We start from the raw sequence: 20,502 nt of genomic DNA, 5'->3' as shown, positions 1-20,502 counted from the left end.
AGTGGGGGATGGAGCGGCTCGGGAGCCTGGGTTAAAGGTGACAAAGGGCTGTCATCTTCTGCGGGTGCAGACAGTGGGCATGTGGCTGATAGGGGGGAGAAGGGTTCCCAGGTGGCAGGAGGAGTGGTGGAGGTCCTGCCATTTCGCAGAGACCCCTGTGCCACCCAGGATGCCAGGCACTGGACACAGCATCCCCAGGCCAGTCCTGCCAGACGGTCACTCCCGCCATCACCACACCACAAGCCCGGGTCCCACTGCTGTTACCCCAGCACCAGGCAGGCACAGGGCTTGGATGCAGGGGTCTCCTGTCCGAGCAGCCAACAAACACACTCAGCGCAGAGGCCTCAGCCCTGTGTAAAGTTCCCAAGGAGCACTTGATTGTTGAAGCACAGTTGATCAGAGCATGGGATTTTGGAAAAGGGTTGTAGGTGATGAATAGGAGTTCATTACAGAAAACTATAAAGGACCTTGGCAGAAAGAACCACACCAATCAACTCTGCCTCCAGGCCAGGAAAGTGAGACTTGGAGAAGGTCTGCAAGCAGCTTGCAGGCCATGCCGCAGGGAGCCTTGGGTGATGGAGCTGGCTGTATCTGGTTCTGAGAGCCCGGGCTGCCTGGAGGTGGCTCTCGTGGTGGTGGTGGGAACTGGAGTGTCTCCTGCTCCTCGGAGCTGGGCGCCTCACCCCGCTCTGCCCTTTCCCTCCGCAGGTGGCCGGGTGCTGGCTATGAAGACTCTCCGAGCCAGATTTAAGAAGCCGGAGGTGAGTGTCATGCTGGCTGAGGGCCCACTTGTCCCCCACGGCTCCCCAGACTCATCGCTGGGAACTGTGTCAGCCTGGGCCTGTCTTGCTCCGGGGTGCTCCGTTCCCCAGCCCAGCACCCTCAGGCCCAAGCGCCCACCTTTAAGCTCTCCCCAGCCACCCTGCTTTCCTCCCGGCTCTCCCTGCTGCTTCCGTGGGGCCCTCTGTGAGGCCCCCTCAGGCCAGCGTCTGCTCCCGCATACCCGGCTCTGCGCCCGCTTCCCCTCCTCCCTCCAACCCAGCTCCTTTCTGCACTTTGGTTTACCCGAATTTGAATGCTCTAAAGTGCTGGCCATGGCTCTGACCCTCACTGGGGCTCTGAGGTCAGAGCATCCCTCACCCTCACCCTGCGGACCAGGCGGGGGAGGCCCGCGAGGCTGGAGTTGGCCGGAGTCCTACGGCCCGGGAGGGGGACACCTGGCTCCCCCATGGCTGTGCCGCTAAGACCTGGATGGGGCTTGGGGAGAGAGCGGACATGGAAAGTGCGCTGATTAGTAAAAGGGCCGACTTAGGGGCGCAGTGGCCCACGGACACCTGCATCCCAGCACTCCGGGAGGCTGAGGCAGGAGGGTCTCCGTTCAGTCCCAGGCTGGGCAACTGAGAGGCGCAGTAAGGGCCTGTATCAAAATAAAAAATGAAACAGGGCGGAGGGTGTAGCTCAGTAGGAGCGCCCTGGCTTCCATGCCGGTACTGGAAGACAAAGATAAAGTAAAATAAAATAAAACTAAAAGGCGGCATGAGGTCTCAGAGGGCGCAGGTGGCAGGGCCCGGTGCTCAGGGCGGCGGGACACCTGGTCTCTGTCTTCCGGCCCGCGGGCACCTGGCCCCCCACCCCCCCACCTGGCCACCACGCCTGCCCTTCTCCGGTTTCGCCGCAGGCAGCAGAGTCAGGTTCGAGCTTTTGTGCAGCAGCCCCGAGGGAAGAAAGCAAACACCGTGACTGCGGCGCGGCCGCCCGGTGTCCCTGGGACCTGCGTTCCCAGTGCTGGCGGTGGCCGCGCCGGCCAGGTGTGCGTCCTCGCCCGCCAGGTGTGTGTCCCCGCTGCCGCGCTTCTGAGAGTGGCCGCCAGGTGGCGCCATAGCGCTGCACGCCCGGACGGCGACGGCCCTGGTTTCCGGCCGGCTTCGGGTAACCGGGCTCTGGAGGGACCCTGATTCAAAATAAAAATTAAAAAGGGCTGGGGCTCGAGCTGAGTGCGAAGGCCCTGGGTTCAACAGCTAGCACCACGCTCACAAAATTTTATCAATGGCTGCTGGAAGTTGAATTTGATAACATTTTTTTACAGGTCACAAATGACTTTTTAATTTTCCCCCAATCAGTTTTTTCTTTTTCTTCTCTTTTTTTTTTTTTTGGAGACTGGGTCTCACTAGTAGTTGAGACTGGCCTTGAACTCCCCGTGATCTTCCTGCCTCAGCCTCCCCGTACTGGGATTACCGGCATGCACCACCATGGCCAGCCTCCTTCCAATCACTAACAACCCTAAGAGCACCCTTAGCCCTGGGCTGTACAAAAACAGGGTTCGGGCAGCTGCACCAGCTGGCATTTTATTTTGTATTTATTTATTTATTTAGAGACAGGGTCTCCCTGTGCAGTTCAGGTTGAATTTGAGCTCACTGTGTAGCCCAGGCTGGCCTCCAACTTGCAGGGATCCTCCTGCCTCAGCCTCCCCAGTGCTGGGATCCCAGCTGTGCGCCACCACACCTGGTCACATTTGGCTTTTTGTGCTGAGTGAGGTCCCTGGGGAGAGGTGCCATCTCCTTGATGCTGGATGAGGACAGGGTCAAAAGGCTGAGGCAGAAACGGAGTGGGGGGAGTCTTGAGGGGATCTCTGGGGGCAGCTGTATCCAAGGTACCTTGTGTGGGGCTTTGAGACACAGGTGGCTGGCGCTCAGGGATGGAGGAGGAGAAGCCCAGGAAGCCTGAAACCCGAGGCCTGGGCCCAGAGATCAGTTTACCTGTCCTGCCCCACCCCACCTGTCCCAGGGGTCTGGGAAATCGGCAGGTCACCCTGATCCTGCAGGGCCCAGGATGCCCCCCCCCCAGCACACGGGGGACCCCTGATCTGTCCAGAGTGCTAAGGGGGACAGAGACCCCCGTGGTGTCATCCTGTGACTTAGCCCCTTCATCCCAGAGAGGGAGGTAACTGGCTCCAGGGCGCACAGCAGGCCCAGCACAGCCCAGCAGGCCTCTGCTCCTAGACTGAGGATCTGGGCCCTTCTGCCGGAGCCTCGTCCCTTCTCTGACGACCAGGCTGGACGCCCCCTCCCGGAACTGAACTGGCTCCTTCCTTCCGCCAGCCCTGCTCCCCTGTCTTACACCTAAGCACTGGACCCCCAAGGGGTCTTGGACCCCCCCATAAGTCTTCCCTGGTCTCTTTTGCTGTCACCAACTTCACACAGAGGCCCACTATTTTTTTCTTTTTTTTGTCTTTTTTGAGATGGGGACTCGTTATGCAGCTCAGGCTGGCCTTGAGCTCACTTTGTAGCTCAGGCTGGTCTGGAACTCCCAATGATCCTCCTGCCTTGGCCTCCCGAGTGCTGGAATTACAGGCATGAGCCACCACGCCTGGCTCAGAGGTCCACTATTGTAAACCCAAATATCGAGTTCAGCCATCCAAGTACTGTAATCCTGTCTCTAGCCTTCCCTACAGGCCAAAAAGCTATATTTATAATCCTATGAGATGTTACTGGAATCCCAGCAGTGGTTAACTCCAATCTACCATCTCCAATGCAGCCCAGGGCCAGAGTAAAGACACCAAGTTAACTGGGTCCTAAGCCCCGTCAGACAAACGCCCTGATCCCAGGCCTCTCCCAGCATTTATTATCTTGTGAAGAAGGGGGTGGCTCGGGGCTGAGTGCCAGTCAGGATGGCAGGAATTACTGAGTGACCTGAGCTGGCTGGCCAGGTGCAAGAATGGCCTCTGTGAATTGCAGAGATAAAGACATGCAGAAGGAGCCGGGCCTGGTGGCCCACGCCTGTCATCCCAGCACTCGGGAGGCTGAGGCAGGACGATCCTTGAGTTTGAGACCAGCCTGGGCTCCAAAGTGAGCTCAAGGCCAGCCTGGACTGCAGAGTGAGACCCTGCCTCAAAGAGACAAAAAAAAAAAAAAAAGACATGCAGAAGGATCAATTTACATAATCAATTAGGGTAGCAGTGGAATTGTTTTGGGGGTTATAGAGAGCAGGAAATATCCTCGCCAGCCTTTCACATATCAGTATAAAGAAATGAGTCTCCAAATAATCAAAGTCACAGCAATTGTTTTGGATTCAAAGGGAGTCACGGGCCTTGTCTCCCACAGCCCACCGGCCCATGGGAGGGGAGCTTGGCTTCACCGGAAGGGAAGGGCAGGTGGGAGCCTTGCGCTGAGGGACCTGGTTCAGGGGCTCCCAGGGGCCTTCGGCTGCTGTGGGGGGCAGGCTTGGGTCGGGGAGACTGGAGCTGGGGACCCAGCAGGAGGCTACTACAGGATCCCAGGTAAGAGGCGGTTTTTCCTGAGGGTCACCTTGTCCCTGCCTGGCCCACTGCCCGCCCCTCAGGTCTCCCCGTCCTTTCAATCACCCCGGGTTCCCAGCACCCAGCACCTGCTGGCACTTAGTGGACCGCAGGAACAAAATGCCTATGGGCCAGTGGACGTGGCCTTGTGAGCCCTTCATTAGCTGTGCCCACACACCAGCCACTCTGACCTGTTCAGAGTGCCAGGCTGTGTGCCAGAGATGCCTCAGTGGGCCCTGCTCTGGGCTGTGACCCAGACCCTCCCAGCCCATGGAGTCCAAGGCCAGGGCTGGATCCTCTCTGACTTCCAGTGGGTTTAACTGAGCATCTGTACATGCTACACCCTTCCCTGTGCCTCGGCCCAGGCTTGGATCTTCCTTTGCCGGCTGAGTCACAGTTTTTATTGTGAGCCTGCTGTGTGCCAGGCACTGGGATGGGCAGTGCTTTGTGTACACTGATCACCCACTCCACAGACAAGACGGTGAGGCTGTCAGCCGGTAAGTCTGGGCTCAGCCACTTGGGGAGACATGGGAGTGGGGGGCACTAGATTCTGCAGAGCCGCACTGGAATATGACTGACCATTATGAAAGAGCGCAGAAATGAGCCAGTAAATGGGCGCATGAATGAATGCAGAAATGAACTAATGAATTAACGTCCAAAAGCGAGGTAAATGTGCAACTCAGTAAGTGACACAATGAGCCAGTAATGACGAATGAGTGAGTTGAGCATGTCGGCCCGGTGCCGGGGACAGCTCAGAGGCACAGCTCTTGCCTGGCAAGGGCAAGGTCCTGAGTTCCATTCAGAGTACAAAAAAAACAAAAAAAACAAAAAAAAAAAAAAAAAGGAGGAATGAATATGCAAATTAGTGAGGGATTCAGTGAATGAATGAAGGGGCGCATGAATGAATGAATGGGCGCATGAATGAATGAACGGGCGCATGAATGAATGAATGGGCGCATGAATGAATGAACGGGCGCATGAATGAATGAGTGAAGGGGCGAATGCATGAATGAATGAATGAATGAATGAATGAATGGGAGAATGAATGGCGTGGAAATAAACGCCTAGGACAATCAGTAAGTGTGGGATGGCTGCCTTCAGAGGCTGGGCTGAGAGACACCTCGCATCCCTCTACCTGTTCTGCTGGGAGCCGGAAGGGAGATGGACACAAGGTCCCCGAGCCCAGCAGCCCTGGCTGTGCGGCCTTCCATGGAGAGACAGGGCCCCCTCAGCACATCCAGGGCAGTGCGCCATCCCTGGGTCTCCCCAACCCCTGGGGAAGGGGAAGGGGGAGGGGGAAGGTGGACGAGACCTCGTGGGAGTGGGATGTGCTGAGGCGAACTGGGGCCGGGAGGCGCCGGCGTGGGCGGGGCTTGTGGGCGGGGCAAGTCAAAGAGGTTTTCTCGGGAGTGGGCGGGGCCTATCTGTGTGGGGCGGAGCCACGCCTGGGTGGGCGGCACGCCGCCGGAGTGGGCGTGGTGACGCCGCTGTGGGCGGGGCCCCAGACCCCGGCCCCGCCCCGCCCCTCTGGACCGCCGCCTATCGGACCCCGGCCGCCCTGCTGGCCCGCGCCCTGGACGCCATGAAGCAGCTGTGTTTGTGCGCAGCCGCCTCCTTTGCGGTAGGGCTCGGGCGGGGGGAGGAGTGGGAATGTGGGCGGAGCCCTGGGGGGACCCCCGAGACACTGGTCCGCCTCCCCTCCCCCACCCGGCCCCAACCACGTAAGGCCCGCACCCCCAGACCCAGGAGGGATGCGCGGGGCAGGGCGGCTAGGGCTTGTGCCAGCCCTTGGTGTAAAGATGGGACATTCGGGAACATGCACACAAGGACAGTTCCTAGGACGGACGACCTGAGAAGAATGCAGGGGACCTTGGGGGAACAGTCAGGAGCCCTATTGCCGTTTGGAGGAACAATGCGCGGCTTTGGGGGGGTGGTCCTGGGAAGGCATCGTGACCTTTGCAGAATAGTGGCTTGGGATTTCGAGCCAGGCTCTCGCTGTGTGGCCCAGGCTGCCCTCAAATTCTAGGCGATCCTCTTGCCTCAGCCTCCCCAGGCTGGGGTTAGGGGCGTGTGCCACCTCGCGGGGCTTGGTTTGGGGTAGTTTTGGAGAAGGCTGCGGACAGTGGAGGCGACTTCAGAAGCTAACGTTTGGGTGGACAGGTCTGGAGGTATTGGGGGATCACGATGGCAGGTGCACCATGGACAGATGGGAGAGGGGGGTTGGGAGGGGACCTTAGGGGGTCAGTTGAGGAGACTCAGCAGCTGGGAGAGGCGCCTGGAGACTTGGCCCCGGAACACTTGGGGAGAGACATTGAGGCCAAGCAGGCCGGTGCCAGCAGTGGGTTTGGGGTCACAGGCGGGGCACTAGGCCTGGGGCAGATGCCGGGGCGCGGGCTCGGGGGACGCTGTCTCTGGCCCCCGCCCAGGACCACCTCCCCTGGCAGCTGCGGCTCAGCCCCGCCGACCTCGGCTCCTGCCCGCCCTGCAGCCCCTGCCCCATCCCGAAGCCGGCAGCCAGAGGCAGGCGCCAGGCAAGTGCCCGGGGTGGGCGGCGAGAGCTGGGACCCCCGCCAGGGGGCGCAGGGAGGAGGCGGTGCCCGCCTGGCCCCACGTGTCTGTGCGGGTGACCCGCAGGGCCAAGACTGGGGCAAAAGCGACGAGCGGCTGCTGCAGGCCGTAGAGAACAACGACTCTGCCCGGGTCGCTGCACTCATCTCCCGAAAGGGGCTGGTGCCCACCAAGCTGGACCCCGAGGGCAAGTCTGCGTGAGTGCCGGTGCCTCTGGGGGGCACGGTCGAGGGGACACGCCCTGTCTCCCCTGACCTCTGACCTCTGACCCCAGGTTCCACCTGGCAGCCATGCGGGGCGCTGCCAGCTGTCTGGAGGTGATGCTGGCACAGGGCGCCAACGTGATGAGCACGGATGGGGCAGGTACCGTCAGCTGCGCTGGGCGGGAGGCGGAAGTTCAGCAGGTTCCCAACCCCAGACCCCAGCAGCTTCAAGGTCTCAGTGTCACCCTCAGGAAGAAGGGAGTTCCTGCAACTGTCCTAAGGGAGGCACAGGGACATTTCAGGCTGTGGTGCCCAAGGGTGAGTGGCAGCTGGTAGTAGGCAAAGCCAATAGCCATTGTCAGCAGGGAGTAACTAGGCTTCAGGTTGTGGTTAAGTCGGAGGGAGCAGCTGGGCCCGAGGAGTAGCTGGGTTTTTTTGTTTTTATTGTTTTTGTTTTTGGTACTGGGGATCGAACTCACGACCTTGAGCCACTGAGATAAATCCTTGACTTGGGGAAGTTTTTGAGAAAGTGGGGAGGGCAGAGGAAGGTCATTGGGCTCCTCCTCAGGGTGCCAGAATGATGGGGGAGACTTGGATTAGGGGTAACCCTGGGATTCAGGAGAATCTGAGACCAAGGGTGGAAGAGGGGAGAGTCTGGCATTTGAGGGCCAAGCTGGGCTCGTGGGAGTAGCTGCGGTGGAACTTTCTGGAGCAGGAGAATCACAAGGAGAGGGAGGGGAGTATCTGAGGCATGGAGGAGTAGCTGGGATTTAGGAGTAGCTGGAGCTCTGAGAGTAGCTGGGGTAAAAAGAGAAGGGGTGCGTGAGTTACTTGAGACCTGGGGCCTGGGGATCATTAGGCATGAGATGGAGACGGAGGGGGAGACGGAGGGAAACTGCATCACAATGGACATGGGTTTGTGGAGCAGCTGGGAGCCCTGGAGTATCTGTAGTAAACCTCCCCTCCCTTCCAGGTTACAATGCTCTCCACCTGGCCGCCAAGTATGGGCACCCACAGTGTTTGAAGCAGCTGCTACAGGTCTCTTACTTTCTTATCTCAGATACTCCCTGAATTTCAGATACTCTACTGCTCTGAGTGCTAGCAAGACCTCAAACCTCCAGCTACTCCCTGAATCCTCCTATCCCCTGGCTCATCTTAGTCCTAGTTTCAGCTACTCTCTAGACTATCAGATACTCCCAAGCATCCAGATGCGTCTCACACCAAGATGCACTCTTGGTACTAGACCTTCATGAACACTAGTTCTTCCTCCTACCTTAGTGTTTTAGCCAGGCCTTTGCTGAGCTGCTCCAGCTACTCCCCACACTCCCAGCTACTCCCCACACTCCCAGCTACTCCCCACACTCCCAGCTACTCCCCATACTCCCAGCTACTCCTCACATCCCAGCTACTCCCTTTCTCACCAATTCTCATAAAAGCCAAGAGTCACTCAGAGGCCTGTGACACGGCCTCCCCAAGCTGGGGTGGGGGGAGAGGTTCTGGAAAAATCAAGTAACAGGAAGAGAAGTGACCCACTCCCCCTTCCCAGGCCTCCTGCATGGTGGATATCGAGGACAGCAGTGGGTGGACAGCTCTGCATCATGCAGGTGGGTGCGGCGCAGCCCTGCCCGCTCATGGGTGCTGCCCTTGGGGGTTACCCTCACCCGGGCGCCCTGTGGCCTCCTCTTCTGGGCAGGAGGCTAGGGGAATGGAACCCAGGGCCTTTGCTCTGAGCTACACCCCCAGCCTGTTTTATTTTTTACTGTAAGCTAGGGTCTCAAAAAGCCACTAAATCCAGGGCATGGTGGCACACGTCTGTCATCCCTGGGAGGCTGAGCCAGGAGAACTGCCATGAGTTTTCCATCAGCCAGGCTACACAGTGAGCTCAAGGCCAGTCTGAACTGCAAAGCAAGAGCCTGTCTCAGACAAAAAAGAAAAACAGAAATCCCAGGGCAACGCGGCCAGCCCAAACAAAACTTCAGAATCAGCTCTCCCACAAGGGAGGCGAAGCTCTCCACCACCTGGGCCAGCGCCGGTCCAGGGTCTACACCGAGCCCGGGCGGTTCCGGGCTCCAGTGAGGCCTCAGGACCCCGCGCTCCCTTTGCGTGGGTTCTGTCGCTGCGCACTGTCTCCCGTGGCTGCGGTGTGCTGCCGCCTAGTGGCGGGAGTGCTTCTGGGTGCTCCGGCAACTCGGGCCCCCTTCCTACCTGAGACAAATTTATTGCCTGGTGTGGCTGCGGCACCCCTGTCATCCCAGCCCTCTGGGAGGCTGAGGCAGGACGGTCGCAAGTTCAACACAAGTCTGGGCAACTTCATGAAACCTTGGCGCAAAATAAAAAGGTGAACACAGCTCAGCGCAGAGGCCCTGGTTAGAACCCAGTCCTGGTCCTGGGGCCCCCCCCAAATGCCCACGCCTTCTCCCAACCCCGCCCCCTCTCCAGCGGCCGGCGGCTGTCTCTCCTGCTCGGAGCTGCTGTGCTCCTTCAAGGCACATCTGAACCCCCGAGATCGGGTGAGCTTCCGGGGTCTTTGCGGGGACAGAGACTACATTTGGGGTCCTCGGTCCCCAAGTGGCAGCCCTCGGAGGGAGGGAGCCCCTTGCAAAGAGCGCGGCAGTCTAGGGGAAGCTCAGGGCAGTGCAGAAGGCCTCCCTGCCTCCCCGGCAGCTTCTCACCCCACCGCACCCCTCCTCCTCCTTCCCACCAGTCGGGCGCAACGCCCCTCATCCTGGCAGCTCAGATGTGTCACACAGATCTCTGTCGCCTCCTCCTGCAGCAGGGGGCTGCTGCAGATGACCAGGACCTGCAGGGCAGGTGAGCTGCCCGCTGCCGAGCCATCTTTCCGTGCTGTGCTGTGCTGTGCTGTGCAGCCTCGGGAGGTCCCGCAGCCTCTCTGAGTGGGGGGTGGGGAAGGAGCGTGGTGAGGGGTCCAGTTGGCCTCTTCCTCCTCCTCCTGGCGTAGGGGTCCCGGAGTTTGCTCACCCCCCCAGTAGTCCCCCTTCCCTGACAGGACAGCTCTGATGCTGGCCTGCGAGGGCGCGAGCCCTGAAACCGTGGAGGTGCTACTGCAGGGCGGGGCCCAGCCGGGCATCACCGACGCGCTGGGCCAGGACGCGGCGCACTACGGGGCCCTGGCGGGGGACAAACTCATCCTCCACCTCCTGCAGGAGGCGGCCCATCGCCCCTCCCCACCGAGCGGTAGGGATCCCCGCCCCCGCACCCCTTCTGGACGGTTTCTCAGCACCCCCTTCCTTCACTACTGGGCATAGTCTCCTGTCTGCTGTGTTAGAAGCGGTTTCGTGGCACCCCCTTCTTCAGGCAGTTTCAAGGAACCCCAGAGCCTATAGGATGGTCTGGAGATCCACTCTGGTTTCCTGGAGCTTCCTTATTTTTAGGCTTTTGGCTGTCCTAAAAAGTGGCACCCCTACCCACCCCTACTGGCAAATGCCACTCTCCTATCCCTTTGGGAGTTTCAAGACACCCCCCCCCATCCTGTTGGAATGAATTCTTGCCTTCCAAGCCTTGATTCTGGGGGACTTGAGAGCCGCCCCTCGCCTGAGCCCCTGGCACCGGCGCCTGACCCGGCCTCCCTCTCTCCCCTTCCCGCAGAGGAGGACTCGGGCGAAGCTTCGTCTCAGGTAGGGACCGTAAGGAGCGCGGGTCCGAACCCTGGCGCACGCGCATGCAAGCCCGAGGGGCGCAGGGAGCAAGGATGCCCCGCCAGGGTCGCGCGGGGGACAGTCAAGGTTAGCCGGGAAGCGAACTTAGCTCTCAGTATGCTGCCACCAAGTGGCCGCCGCTGCCCCGACTCTAACTCCTCAGGCCCACAGAACCCTTGAGAGGTGGGGCGGGGACCTCTCAGCCCCACAGGGAAAAGATCATAGCTACTCTGGTCCGATAAGACTTAGAATTCAGCCAGGGGGTGGTGGCGCACTCCTGTGATCCCAGCCCTGGGGAGGCTGAGGCAGGAGGGTCGCTGCGAGTTTGAGGCCAGCCTGGGCTACACCGGGAGGCTCTGACTCCAAACAAACAGCAGATTTGGGACTTGGGGAGAAAGGGCTGCTGTCTGCCAGAACTGCTGAGTTAGAAGCCCGATAACTGAGGACAGGAGAGAGGCTGGGAGTGACCCAGAGCCCGCAGGACAGGGGTGGCCGAGCTGGGGCTGTGGGTGGGAGTGGACTGGCTGGGTGGGGCCCTGGGTAGGAGGCCAGGGTGGCCCCTGTCTGCCCACTTTTCCTTCTGTCCACAGAACTCTGTGTCCAGCCATGACAAGCGAGGGGGTCCTAAGAAGCGGAAGGCGCCCCAGCCTCCCGCCAGCATCCCTGTGCCGGTGAGAGATGCCCGGGCCTTGGGGAGCGCGGGCAGGGAGCCCGGGTAGGGCTCAGTGTCTGGCTGGGACACTGAGGGGCAGCCTCAGGCCTCCTCTAAAGGTGGTGGGTTCCCACGGGGGAGAGCACAGGACGATCGAGAAGCCTACGAGGAGATCGTGCGGCTGCGGCAGGAGAGGGGACGCCTCCTGCAGAAGATCCGGGGCCTGGAACAGCACAAAGAGCGAAGGAAGCTGGAGGTTAGGGGAGCAGAGGCTTAGGTGGGGAAAGACTCCCCTCCTTCCTTTCCTGCCTTCCCCTGCTCCACTCATGAGGCCTCCTGACTACTCCAGGCTCTGTGCTGCCCCAGGGCCTTTGCACTGGCTGCACCCTCGCCCCTGCTAGAAGTCTCCATGCCTCTTCCCAGACCTCTTTTGCTTACTTGAATATTCAAGTGAGGAAGTAAATGCATGGTCCCAAAATAGGACATGGCACACAGCAGAGGCCCAGTAAATGCCCGCAGTGATGGGTCGGAATGGTGTGAGCCGCACGCAGACAGTCATCGGTGGGTAGGGTGGGGGAGCCTCAGCGGGTGAGGCCCGGAGACCCCTGCCCGGGTCTGACCCTGTCCCCCCCCCCCTCCGTCTGCGTCAGCCACAGGAGGCAGAGGCCAGCTCACTGCACAGCCTGGAGAGACAGGTAGGGGCGGAAGGTGGGGAGCGGAGCGACTGCGGGGTCCCCCCACCACTCCGGGGGGGGGCACCTGAGCCAGCGGCCTTTGCCCTCAGGTGCAGGAGCTGCAGCAGCTGCTGGCGGAGAAGCAGGAGGAGAAGGAGAGCCTGGGACGCGAGGTGGAAAGTCTGCAGAGCCGGCTGTCCCTGCTGGAGGTGAGCCCGAGGGGGCGGGGCCAGGGCCTGGGGCGGGGCAGAGATTGGGGCGGAGCCAAAGCCAAGGGCTGGACCCAAACCAGGGTGAGTGGAGTCGGGCAAGGCCAGGGCTGGGCTCCAGCAAGCAGCAGTAGAGCCAGGGTGAGCAGGGCAAGGGTGGGCGGGGCCAGAGCCCGGTGGGTGGAGCCAGGGTGGATCATTGGGTGGGCCAAAGTCACGGTGGGTGCAGCCAGGGCGGGGGGGGGGGGTTATTGGTAGGCGGGGCCCGACCTTGAGTGGGTGAATGGCTAGAGGCGGGATGGGGTGGAGTCAGGGTGGGAGGAGGTCAGCTATGGAGAGCTGGGGGCGGAGCCTCTCCTGCTTCGGGGCCAACAGGACAGCCACCAGGCCTGTAACAGTTTCATGTCCGCGGAGCATCCTCGAAAACCCAGTCACCCGGATAACGCACCTGGAAACACACACACACACACACACACACACGCACGCACACACACACGCACACGCACACGCACACGCACAGGGCCAGGATGGAGGGCTCTCCAAACACATCCTTGTAAAGATGAACAAACATGCAAGAAACATGTTACACATACATCAGCAAACACGCGTATGAAGGCAGTTCTGAGTATGGGCAGCTGTCATCTCAGCACTCTGGGAGGCTGAGGCAGGAGGACCTCAAATTTGAGGCCAGCCTATACAACTCAGTGAGAGGCGGTCTCGAAATAAAAATAGCAGGAGCTAGGGATGTAGCTTAGTGTAAAGGCCCTGAGTTCAATCCCCTGCTCTCTCTCTCTCTCTCTCTCTCTCTCTATATATATATATATATATAGAGAGAGAGAGAGAGAGCGAGAATTGCTACAATTATATAGAAAAAAAAAAGATGGGCATGGTGGCCTGTAATTCCACCACTTGGAGGCTGAGGCAGGAGGCCAGCTTGGGCTACACAGTGAGCTCAAGGCCAGTCTGAGCTGCATAGAGATCCTGTCTAAACAAACAAACAAAGCAAAAACAAAATGGTTAAAAATGGGTGCATGGTGGGCTGGGGATTTAGCTCAGTGGTATAAGTGCCTGCCTTGCAAGCAGGCAGTTGTGAGTTCGATCCTTGGTACCGATAAAAAGGAAAAAGACAAAAAAAAAAATGGGTGCAGGGGGCTGGGGGGGCACTCAGGGGTGAGCACCTCCCTAGCATACACGGGTCCTGAGTTCATCCCCAGCGCTGCAAAAATAATGGGGAAGGACATAGTAGTTACCCAATAAAAAAAAAAAACACCCAGCAGTCCAGTACTCGGGAAGTTGTAGGAGGATGGAGGGGTGATTTGGGGGACAGAACCCTGAAGTGGGCCCTCCCCACTCCCAGAGTGAGCGAGAGAACACCAGCTATGACGTGGCCACCCTGCAGGACGAGGAGGGGGAGCTCTCTGATTTTCCAGGTGAAGCCCCATCGACCTCCCGGGCCCTGGGATTAGAGCTTGGAGCTTGGGGCGCAGAGGGTGGGTCACTCTCGTGGGGAAGGGAGTGTCTGCACATATCTGTAAGCTGCTCCACTTGGGCCAGCTCTGGGGGTGCTGGTGCCCCGCTCCACAGCCCCCGAAGTGCTGGCTGGAGCCCCAGGGCTAACTGTGCCCCACCCGCCCCCACCGCCAGGGCCCGAGGCCGCCCGGCAGCTCAGCCCCGCAGCCCAGGTGCGCCTGGCCTCCCTGCAGGAGCAAGTGGCTGCGCTCACCAGACAGAACCAGGAACTGATGGAGAAGGTCCAGGTGGGGAAACTGAGGCTGCTGACCGACCGAGGGCCTGGGATGGATGCAGAAGGTGTCGAGGCCCCCGTTCTCCCCACTGACTGCCTTCCCACCCCCAGATCCTGGAGAACTTCGAGAAGGACGACACTCAGCTGGCTGGGAACGGCGTGGCCGAGGTCGTCCCCCTGGTCCTCTACGAGTCCCTGCGGGCTGAGTTCGACCAGCTCCGGAGGCAGCACGCAGAGGCTCTGAGGGCCCTCGAGCAGCGGGAGGCCCGGGAAGTCCCCAGACAGGAAGAGGACAAAGACTCGGGGGCCTCAGAGACCCAAAATGGGCCACCTGACACAGAGGTGAATGGCACCGTGGTCCCAGAAACCAGAATTAATGGAGCTGAGAGTACAGACGAAGATGGGGCAGGCGGGGAAACCGCAGGAGCTGGGCCCGTGGAAGCAGCCGCCGAGGCCTCAGGGGCCGAGGGAGCCCAGGAGCAAGGGGCTGAGGCCACAGAAATCGAGACCGAGACCGGAGAAGAGGGAGAGACCATGGAAACTGAAGCAGCCACGGCTTCAGAGGCCACGGGAGCCGAGGCCGCAAGGATGCAGCCAGCAGTGAAGGCCAATGCAGCCGGCACCAGGGGAGCAGAGCTCGCTGCAAACACGGAGGCCACGGGAGCTAAGGCCACTGATGCAGGGACCACTGTCCTGGAGGCCACACCCGCCACAGTCCTTGCCGGGCCCATCCTGCACCCCGGCGCTGCAGAGGCCTCTGAGAAGCTGCAGTCCGAGCTGGAGACCAGGATCCGGAGCCTGGAGGAGGCGCTGCGGGAGCGGCAGCGCGAGGCGGCTGCTGAGCTGGAGGCCGCCCGGGGCAAGTGCCAGGCGGCGGAGGCCGAGGCAGGCAGGCTCCGGGAGCGGGTGCGAGCCGCCGAGGGCGCCGGGAGCCACGCGGGCGGCGAGGGCGGCAGGGGCAGCGGTGGCGGTGACGCGGCCCAGCTGCGGGCCGCCCTGGAGCAGGCCCGGGAGGACCTCCGCGAGCGGGACTCCCGCCTGCGCGAGCTGGAGGCGGCCGCGGCCTGGCTGGACGAGGCCCGGGCGGGCCGGCTGCTGGCCGAGGAGGAGGCCCGGGGCCTGCGGGCGGAGCTGGCCCGGCGGGAGGAGGCGCGGCTGGAGCAGAGCCGGGAGCTGGCGGTGCTGCGCGAGCAGCTGGCCTCGGCCACGGCCACGGCCGAGCGGCACCGGGTGGCGGCCGCGGAGCTGGGCCGGGCCCGGGACGCGGCCGAGGCCAGGGCCACCGAGCTGGCCACGGCGTGTGAGGGGGCGCGGCGGGGCCTGGCGGAGCTCCGGGAGGCCTCGGTGCCCGCGTGCGAGCACCACCGGCTGCAGCAGGAGGCCCTGGAGCTGCGGGGCCGCGCGGCCGGCCTGGAGCAGGAGCTGGTGGCCGCCGGCAGGGAGGCCGCCCGGCTGCGGGCCGAGCTGCAGCGCGAGCGCGTGGGCAGCGTGGCCCTCTCGGAGCACGAGCGCGTGGTGGGCGCGCTGCGGGCCGACGTGGCCCGGCTGGAGGGGCAGCTGCAAGAGCTGGCCCGGCGGCACGAGAAGACCAGCGCCGAGGTCTTCCAGGTGAGCGCAGGCGGGCCCGGCCGGAGCTGCCTGCACCCCAAGCCCTGGGTGTGGACCCGTCAGCTTCCACTGAGCACACATTCGGGCCTCTTGGTATTTCCAGGTGGACGTTTGACCTTGTAGCCACCCTAGAATTTCATCTCTCACTTGCTTTATTTTTTTGGTCCTGGGAATGAGACTCAAGGCCATTTGCCAGCCTTTTGTTTTCTTTCTTATTTTTTTGTACCAGGACTCGAACTCAGGACCCTGCACTTGCCAGGCAGGCTGCTTGTGCCACTGAGCTGTATCCCTGGCTTTCTATGATTCATTTTCTAATCTCTACTTGGTTTTAGCTGAAAATCAAACATGTCTAATCTCTAGGTTTGGTGCTTGTTATGCACAATTTCTGTACTGCTTTTCTTTCTTTTTTTTGTTAAGCAATGAGTTGGATTTATTTCTCTCTGTGTATTTATTTAGCATCCACTTTCATTAGTGGTCATTTTTTTTTTTTTGATAGTGGGGATCCAATTTACAACCTCGCACTTGCCAGGCAGGTGCTTATGCAGCTAAGCTAAACCCTGAGCCCCATTAGTGGTCATTTTGACCCTGTTCCAGCTACTTACGAGACTGAGGCAGGTGGATCATGAGTTCAAGACCAACCTGTGCAATTTAGTGAATTAGTGAGAACTTGCTTCAAAATTAAAAATAAAAAAGGGCTGGGGATATAGCTTAGTCCAAAGGCCCTGAGTTCAACTCCAATGATATATAGAGAAAAAAACTGTAGCTCCCAACCTGCTGGATGTCACAGAGGCCAAGTTCCTGTTCCTGGATGTTAGACAATGAATTCTAAGAAACAATGGAGATTAAGAATAGAAAAATTAACCCGGGTGGGGCTGGGGGTTTAGCTCAGCCGCATAAGCGCCTGTCTTGCAAGCAGGCAGTCGTGAGTTCGATCCCTGGTACTGATAAAAAGGAAAAAGACAAAAAAAAAAAAAAAAAAAAAAAAAAAAAAGAAATCAAATGCAGCACTTACCAGCTGCCTGGTACCAACATAAACATATTTCACTTCTTGCTTCATGGTGTACACATAATTCACGTCATCCTCATCGTAGTGGGGGGAACCGTGGCCCAGAGAGGTTAATCCACTTGCCCGAGGACACACAGCTCGGGGGTCGGAGGTGGCCGGCATGGTGGGAATGTCCGTAGGCCCCAGGGGAGACCGGGAGGTTGACCTGTGGCTGGAATGTCCTCGGCACAAAGCAGGAGGCTCAGGACACCTGGCCCTGGAGTTTTTGGGGACCGCGTGCCCTGAGCATCCTCTGCGGGCGTGGGCCGCAGGTGCAGCGGGAAGCTCTGTTCATGAAGAGCGAACGCCACGCGGCTGAGGCCCAGCTGGCCACGGCGGAGCAGCAGCTGCGGGGGCTCCGTACCGAGGCGGAAAGGGCACGCCAGGCCCAGAGCCGAGCCCAGGAAGCCCTGGACAAAGCCAAGGAGAAGGACAAGAAGGTGAGTGTCTCCCCCATGATGGGTCTGAGGGTCCCCACTTGGCAGAGATTGGAAAGAGTCTAAGGGTGACTCAAGGAAGAGGGAAACCACGGATGGGCGTGGTGGTGCGTGCCTGTCATCCATCCCAGCACTGGGAGGCTGAGGCAGGAGGATCTTTGCTGGTTCGAGACCAGCCTGAGCTACACTGTGAGCTCAAGGCCAGCCTGAGCTGCATAGTGAGACCCTGACTCCGACAAGAAAGAGGGAGGCTGAGACCCAGAAAAGGAGGCCACGCCAAGGCTTCTGCTCTTCTACTTAGGACCGCAGTCACACTTCTTCTGGGCGCCCTGAACTCCAGGCCCTGGCTCTGCATTTCACATGGAGTGATCACTGAATTCTCATCAGATCCCCACACACGTGCCTCGGGTTCTGTTTTATTTTGTGAGACACAGTCTCACTCCGTATCTCTCCACGGAGCCCAAGCTGGCCCTGGACTCTGGCGATCCTCCTGTCTCAGCCTCCCCAGTGCTGAGATGACAGGCGAGCGCCTCTGCCCAGCTCTGGGTGCTTTAATGATTCCCATTTGAGAAATCTGGGCACGGAGAGGGAATCCACTCAGCCAAAGTCACACAACCGTGCAATGGTTCAGCAGGGTTTTAACTCGGGCTCCCAAGTTCTGGTCTTTTCTTTTCTTTTTTGTTTTGTTTTTTTGCTGCTGGGTTCCAACCCCAGTGCTGCTACATAAAGAAACAACAAACTAAACACCGCTAAGTGTGAGACAGCCACACCAGGAAAACTGGCAAGGGTCAAACTAGGGCTGGGCACGGGCTGGAGTTGGGGAGCCCCGAGCTGTGCCATTCCTTAGCAAGCCTGGAGCCACTTCCCGCTGGGGTGACCCCTCCATCCCCACCTGCAGATCACAGAACTCTCCAAAGAAGTCTTCAGCCTGAAGGAGGCCTTGAAAGAGCAGCCCGCCGCCCCCGCCAGCCCCGAAGTGGAGGCCCTCCGCGGCCAGGTGAAGGCTTTGCAGCAGCAGATGGCGGTGAGCTGCACTGGGACACTCTGGGGGCGGGGTGGGGCGGGGCCATCTGGCGCATGCGCAAAGCAGACTCGCAGCGCCCTCCCTGGTGATAGCGCCACCTATCGTGCAATGCGGCTCTGGGTGTACTTTGGGGTCAGGGAGGGGAGGGCTCCTGCTTCACTGAGCACCCCACCCCCATGCCACAGGATGCCGCCCGGGACCACTGTGCCGTGGTGGCTTTGTACAGGAGCCACCTGCTCTACGCCATCCAGGTGAGTGGTGCAGACGCCCAGCTGCAAATCGACCAATCTGGTGCCGCTTCTGCTGCTGCCTTGGGACCTCAGTTTCCCCTCTAGAAGGCAGGAGGGTGGCCCAGGCAGAGAGATACTCGGGGCCTGTCCCTCCTAGCTGCACGCACCTTAAGCTGGGGCGGGGGTGGGGGTGTGTGCCGAGGGCCCTGGGAAGCCGGACAGGGGCGCCAGGGTTGCCCCCCCTCTGCTCCCGGCCCAGGGTCAGATGGATGAGGATGTGCAGCGGATTCTCACCCAGATCCTGCAGATGCAGCGGCTGCAGGCGCAGGGCCGCTGAGGACCGGTTTTGCCCGCCCCACACTGCCACCGTGCCTCTCGGCATTTGGGGACCAGCCTAGGACCCACCCTAGCAGGCAGCATCACCCCTTGTGGTCCCTACACACACATGCGCGCGCACACACACACACACACACATGCACACGTGCGCGCGCGCGCGCACACACACACAGACACAGACACACACACACACACACACACACACACACACACACACACACGGGTCAGACTGGCACCCCTCCCTCCCCACCGGACAATCTGTGAATCACGAGCTCCTGCCCATGTCTCGTCCTCAACACCAATGCAGGAATAAACCAATACTGTGAGCCAGGCCTGGTGGCGCACGCCTGTCATCCCAACACTCAGGAGGCTGAGGCAGGAGGACTGCTGCAAGTTCGAGGCCAGCCTGGGCTACAAAGTGAGCTCAAGGCCAGCCTGGATTGCATAGAGACCCTGACTCAAAAATAAATAAATAAATAAATAAATAAATAAATAAAATAACCATTTTGTGCACAAGAACAAGGTGTGTGTGGCCTGCTGCTGGGTGCCCATTGCAGGGACAGGGTGGGGTGGCCCATGGCAGGAAGACCTCACCTCCTGGGCCCCAAACTCAGGCCAGTGCCAAAGAACCAGGGACTTCTCATCTGCCATAAATTGAAGAATTAGAATCTTACAACAGATTCAAGCTTCCAAAGCCAGCTACACTAGGAAGATGTCTCTGAGTAGTAATTTTGTGACTACATAAAATGCTGGCCGTACAGCTGCTTGCCATAAGCATGTCACAGGCATCAACCCAGGGATTAAATTTTAAAAAGTAGAAAATAAAAAGATACTTTAAGAAGATGCAACCTCAAATTTCCAGTGGTAACAGTGGAAATAAAAAAGCAGAACAAGGCCCTGGAAAATATCAAATTCCAAGTAATCTGTCAGATCACTACAGAGAGGGTGACCATGATGGAACACATACTTAGTGACTGTAGAGCAGATACAGAAAAAACAATGGAGTTTAGCTGGGTGTGGTGACACACACCTGTGATCTCAACACGTAGGAGGCTGAGGCAGGAGGATCTAGCAAATTCGAAACCCACCTGGGCCAGTGTCCCTGCTGGGTCCTCCCCCTGCCCAGGACGCATCAGGAAATCCCCAGGGACAGACTGGATCCGCTCAGGGAAGGAATTCCCACCAGCTGCCTCCGCTCCCCTGGCCAGAAGGACCAGAAGTGACCTGTGGGGATTTTGGGGGACTTGCCAGTGGGGGCAGGGCCAGCTGTGCTGCGGTTTGGGGTCGGAGAGAGAAGAGGTTGATTAAGAATTGGGGGGTGCGTGCAGTGGGGCACAGCGGTGACCCTGGACTCCAGGCAGCTGAGACCCTGTCTCAAAATTAAATAAAAATATGTTTTTGAAAGAATGTAAAGGGTTGGGGATGTAGCTCAGGGCAAAGATCCCGCGTGAGTCCCCAGTACCACTGCCACCCCCACCAAAAAAAGACAAAGGAGAGAAACAGAAAAAGGACATTAGGGTTGCTTTAATTCTGGTAACTGGGATTTTTTTTTTTTTTTTTTTTTTTACTTTTTACGTTATTGGTACATTTTAGATATACATAATGATCACAGTCTTTGTGTGTGTGTGTGTGTGTGTGTTTTGAGACGGGGTCTCCTATGCCATTCAAGCCCCCCCACACCCAGCTGGTCTTTTGCGTCTCTGCCTTCCTGGTCCCCGTGTTTCTCGGTGTCCTCATCCCCTTCCTGGGGTTCCCCTGTCATTGCTGCTCCCGGAAGGAAGGGCCTCGCTCGCCCCGCTGTGCTGGGAAAGGCCACCAAGGT

The 20,502-nt window shown here is 59.4% G+C and overlaps 1 protein-coding gene across 14 annotated transcripts; it reads left to right on the top strand.

Moving 5' to 3' along the window:
• The first annotated feature begins 710 nt into the window (after positions 1-710).
• On the top strand, positions 711-19,202 carry Ankrd24 (ankyrin repeat domain 24). 14 transcript variants are annotated; one of them, XM_063228818.1, is made up of 21 exons: positions 711-761; positions 6,739-6,825; positions 6,929-7,059; positions 7,137-7,225; positions 8,039-8,103; positions 8,612-8,669; positions 9,505-9,575; positions 9,770-9,876; positions 10,073-10,260; positions 10,672-10,700; positions 11,312-11,392; positions 11,522-11,629; positions 12,030-12,068; positions 12,158-12,256; positions 13,614-13,686; positions 13,901-14,013; positions 14,112-15,608; positions 16,926-17,093; positions 17,989-18,114; positions 18,300-18,365; positions 18,604-19,202. In XM_063228818.1, the coding sequence occupies exons 1-21, from the start codon at positions 726-728 to the stop codon at positions 18,679-18,681; spliced, it is 3,309 nt and encodes a 1,102-aa protein (XP_063084888.1). In that variant the 5' UTR covers positions 711-725; the 3' UTR covers positions 18,682-19,202. The 14 variants fall into 14 exon arrangements, with proteins under 14 accessions (XP_063084888.1, XP_063084887.1, XP_063084879.1 ...); XM_063228817.1 differs by having other exon boundaries at positions 12,024-12,068; XM_063228809.1 differs by lacking the exon at positions 711-761 and adding an exon at positions 5,767-5,915 and having other exon boundaries at positions 12,024-12,068.
• Positions 19,203-20,502: the final 1,300 nt, after the last annotated feature.

This window comes from Cavia porcellus, unplaced genomic scaffold (genome assembly GCF_034190915.1).
Source record: "Cavia porcellus strain 051 isolate PalLab524CR breed Dunkin Hartley unplaced genomic scaffold, mCavPor4.1 scaffold_17, whole genome shotgun sequence".
Taxonomy (NCBI): Eukaryota; Metazoa; Chordata; class Mammalia; order Rodentia; family Caviidae; genus Cavia; species Cavia porcellus.
This window is presented reverse-complemented; position numbering and strand designations above follow the sequence as displayed.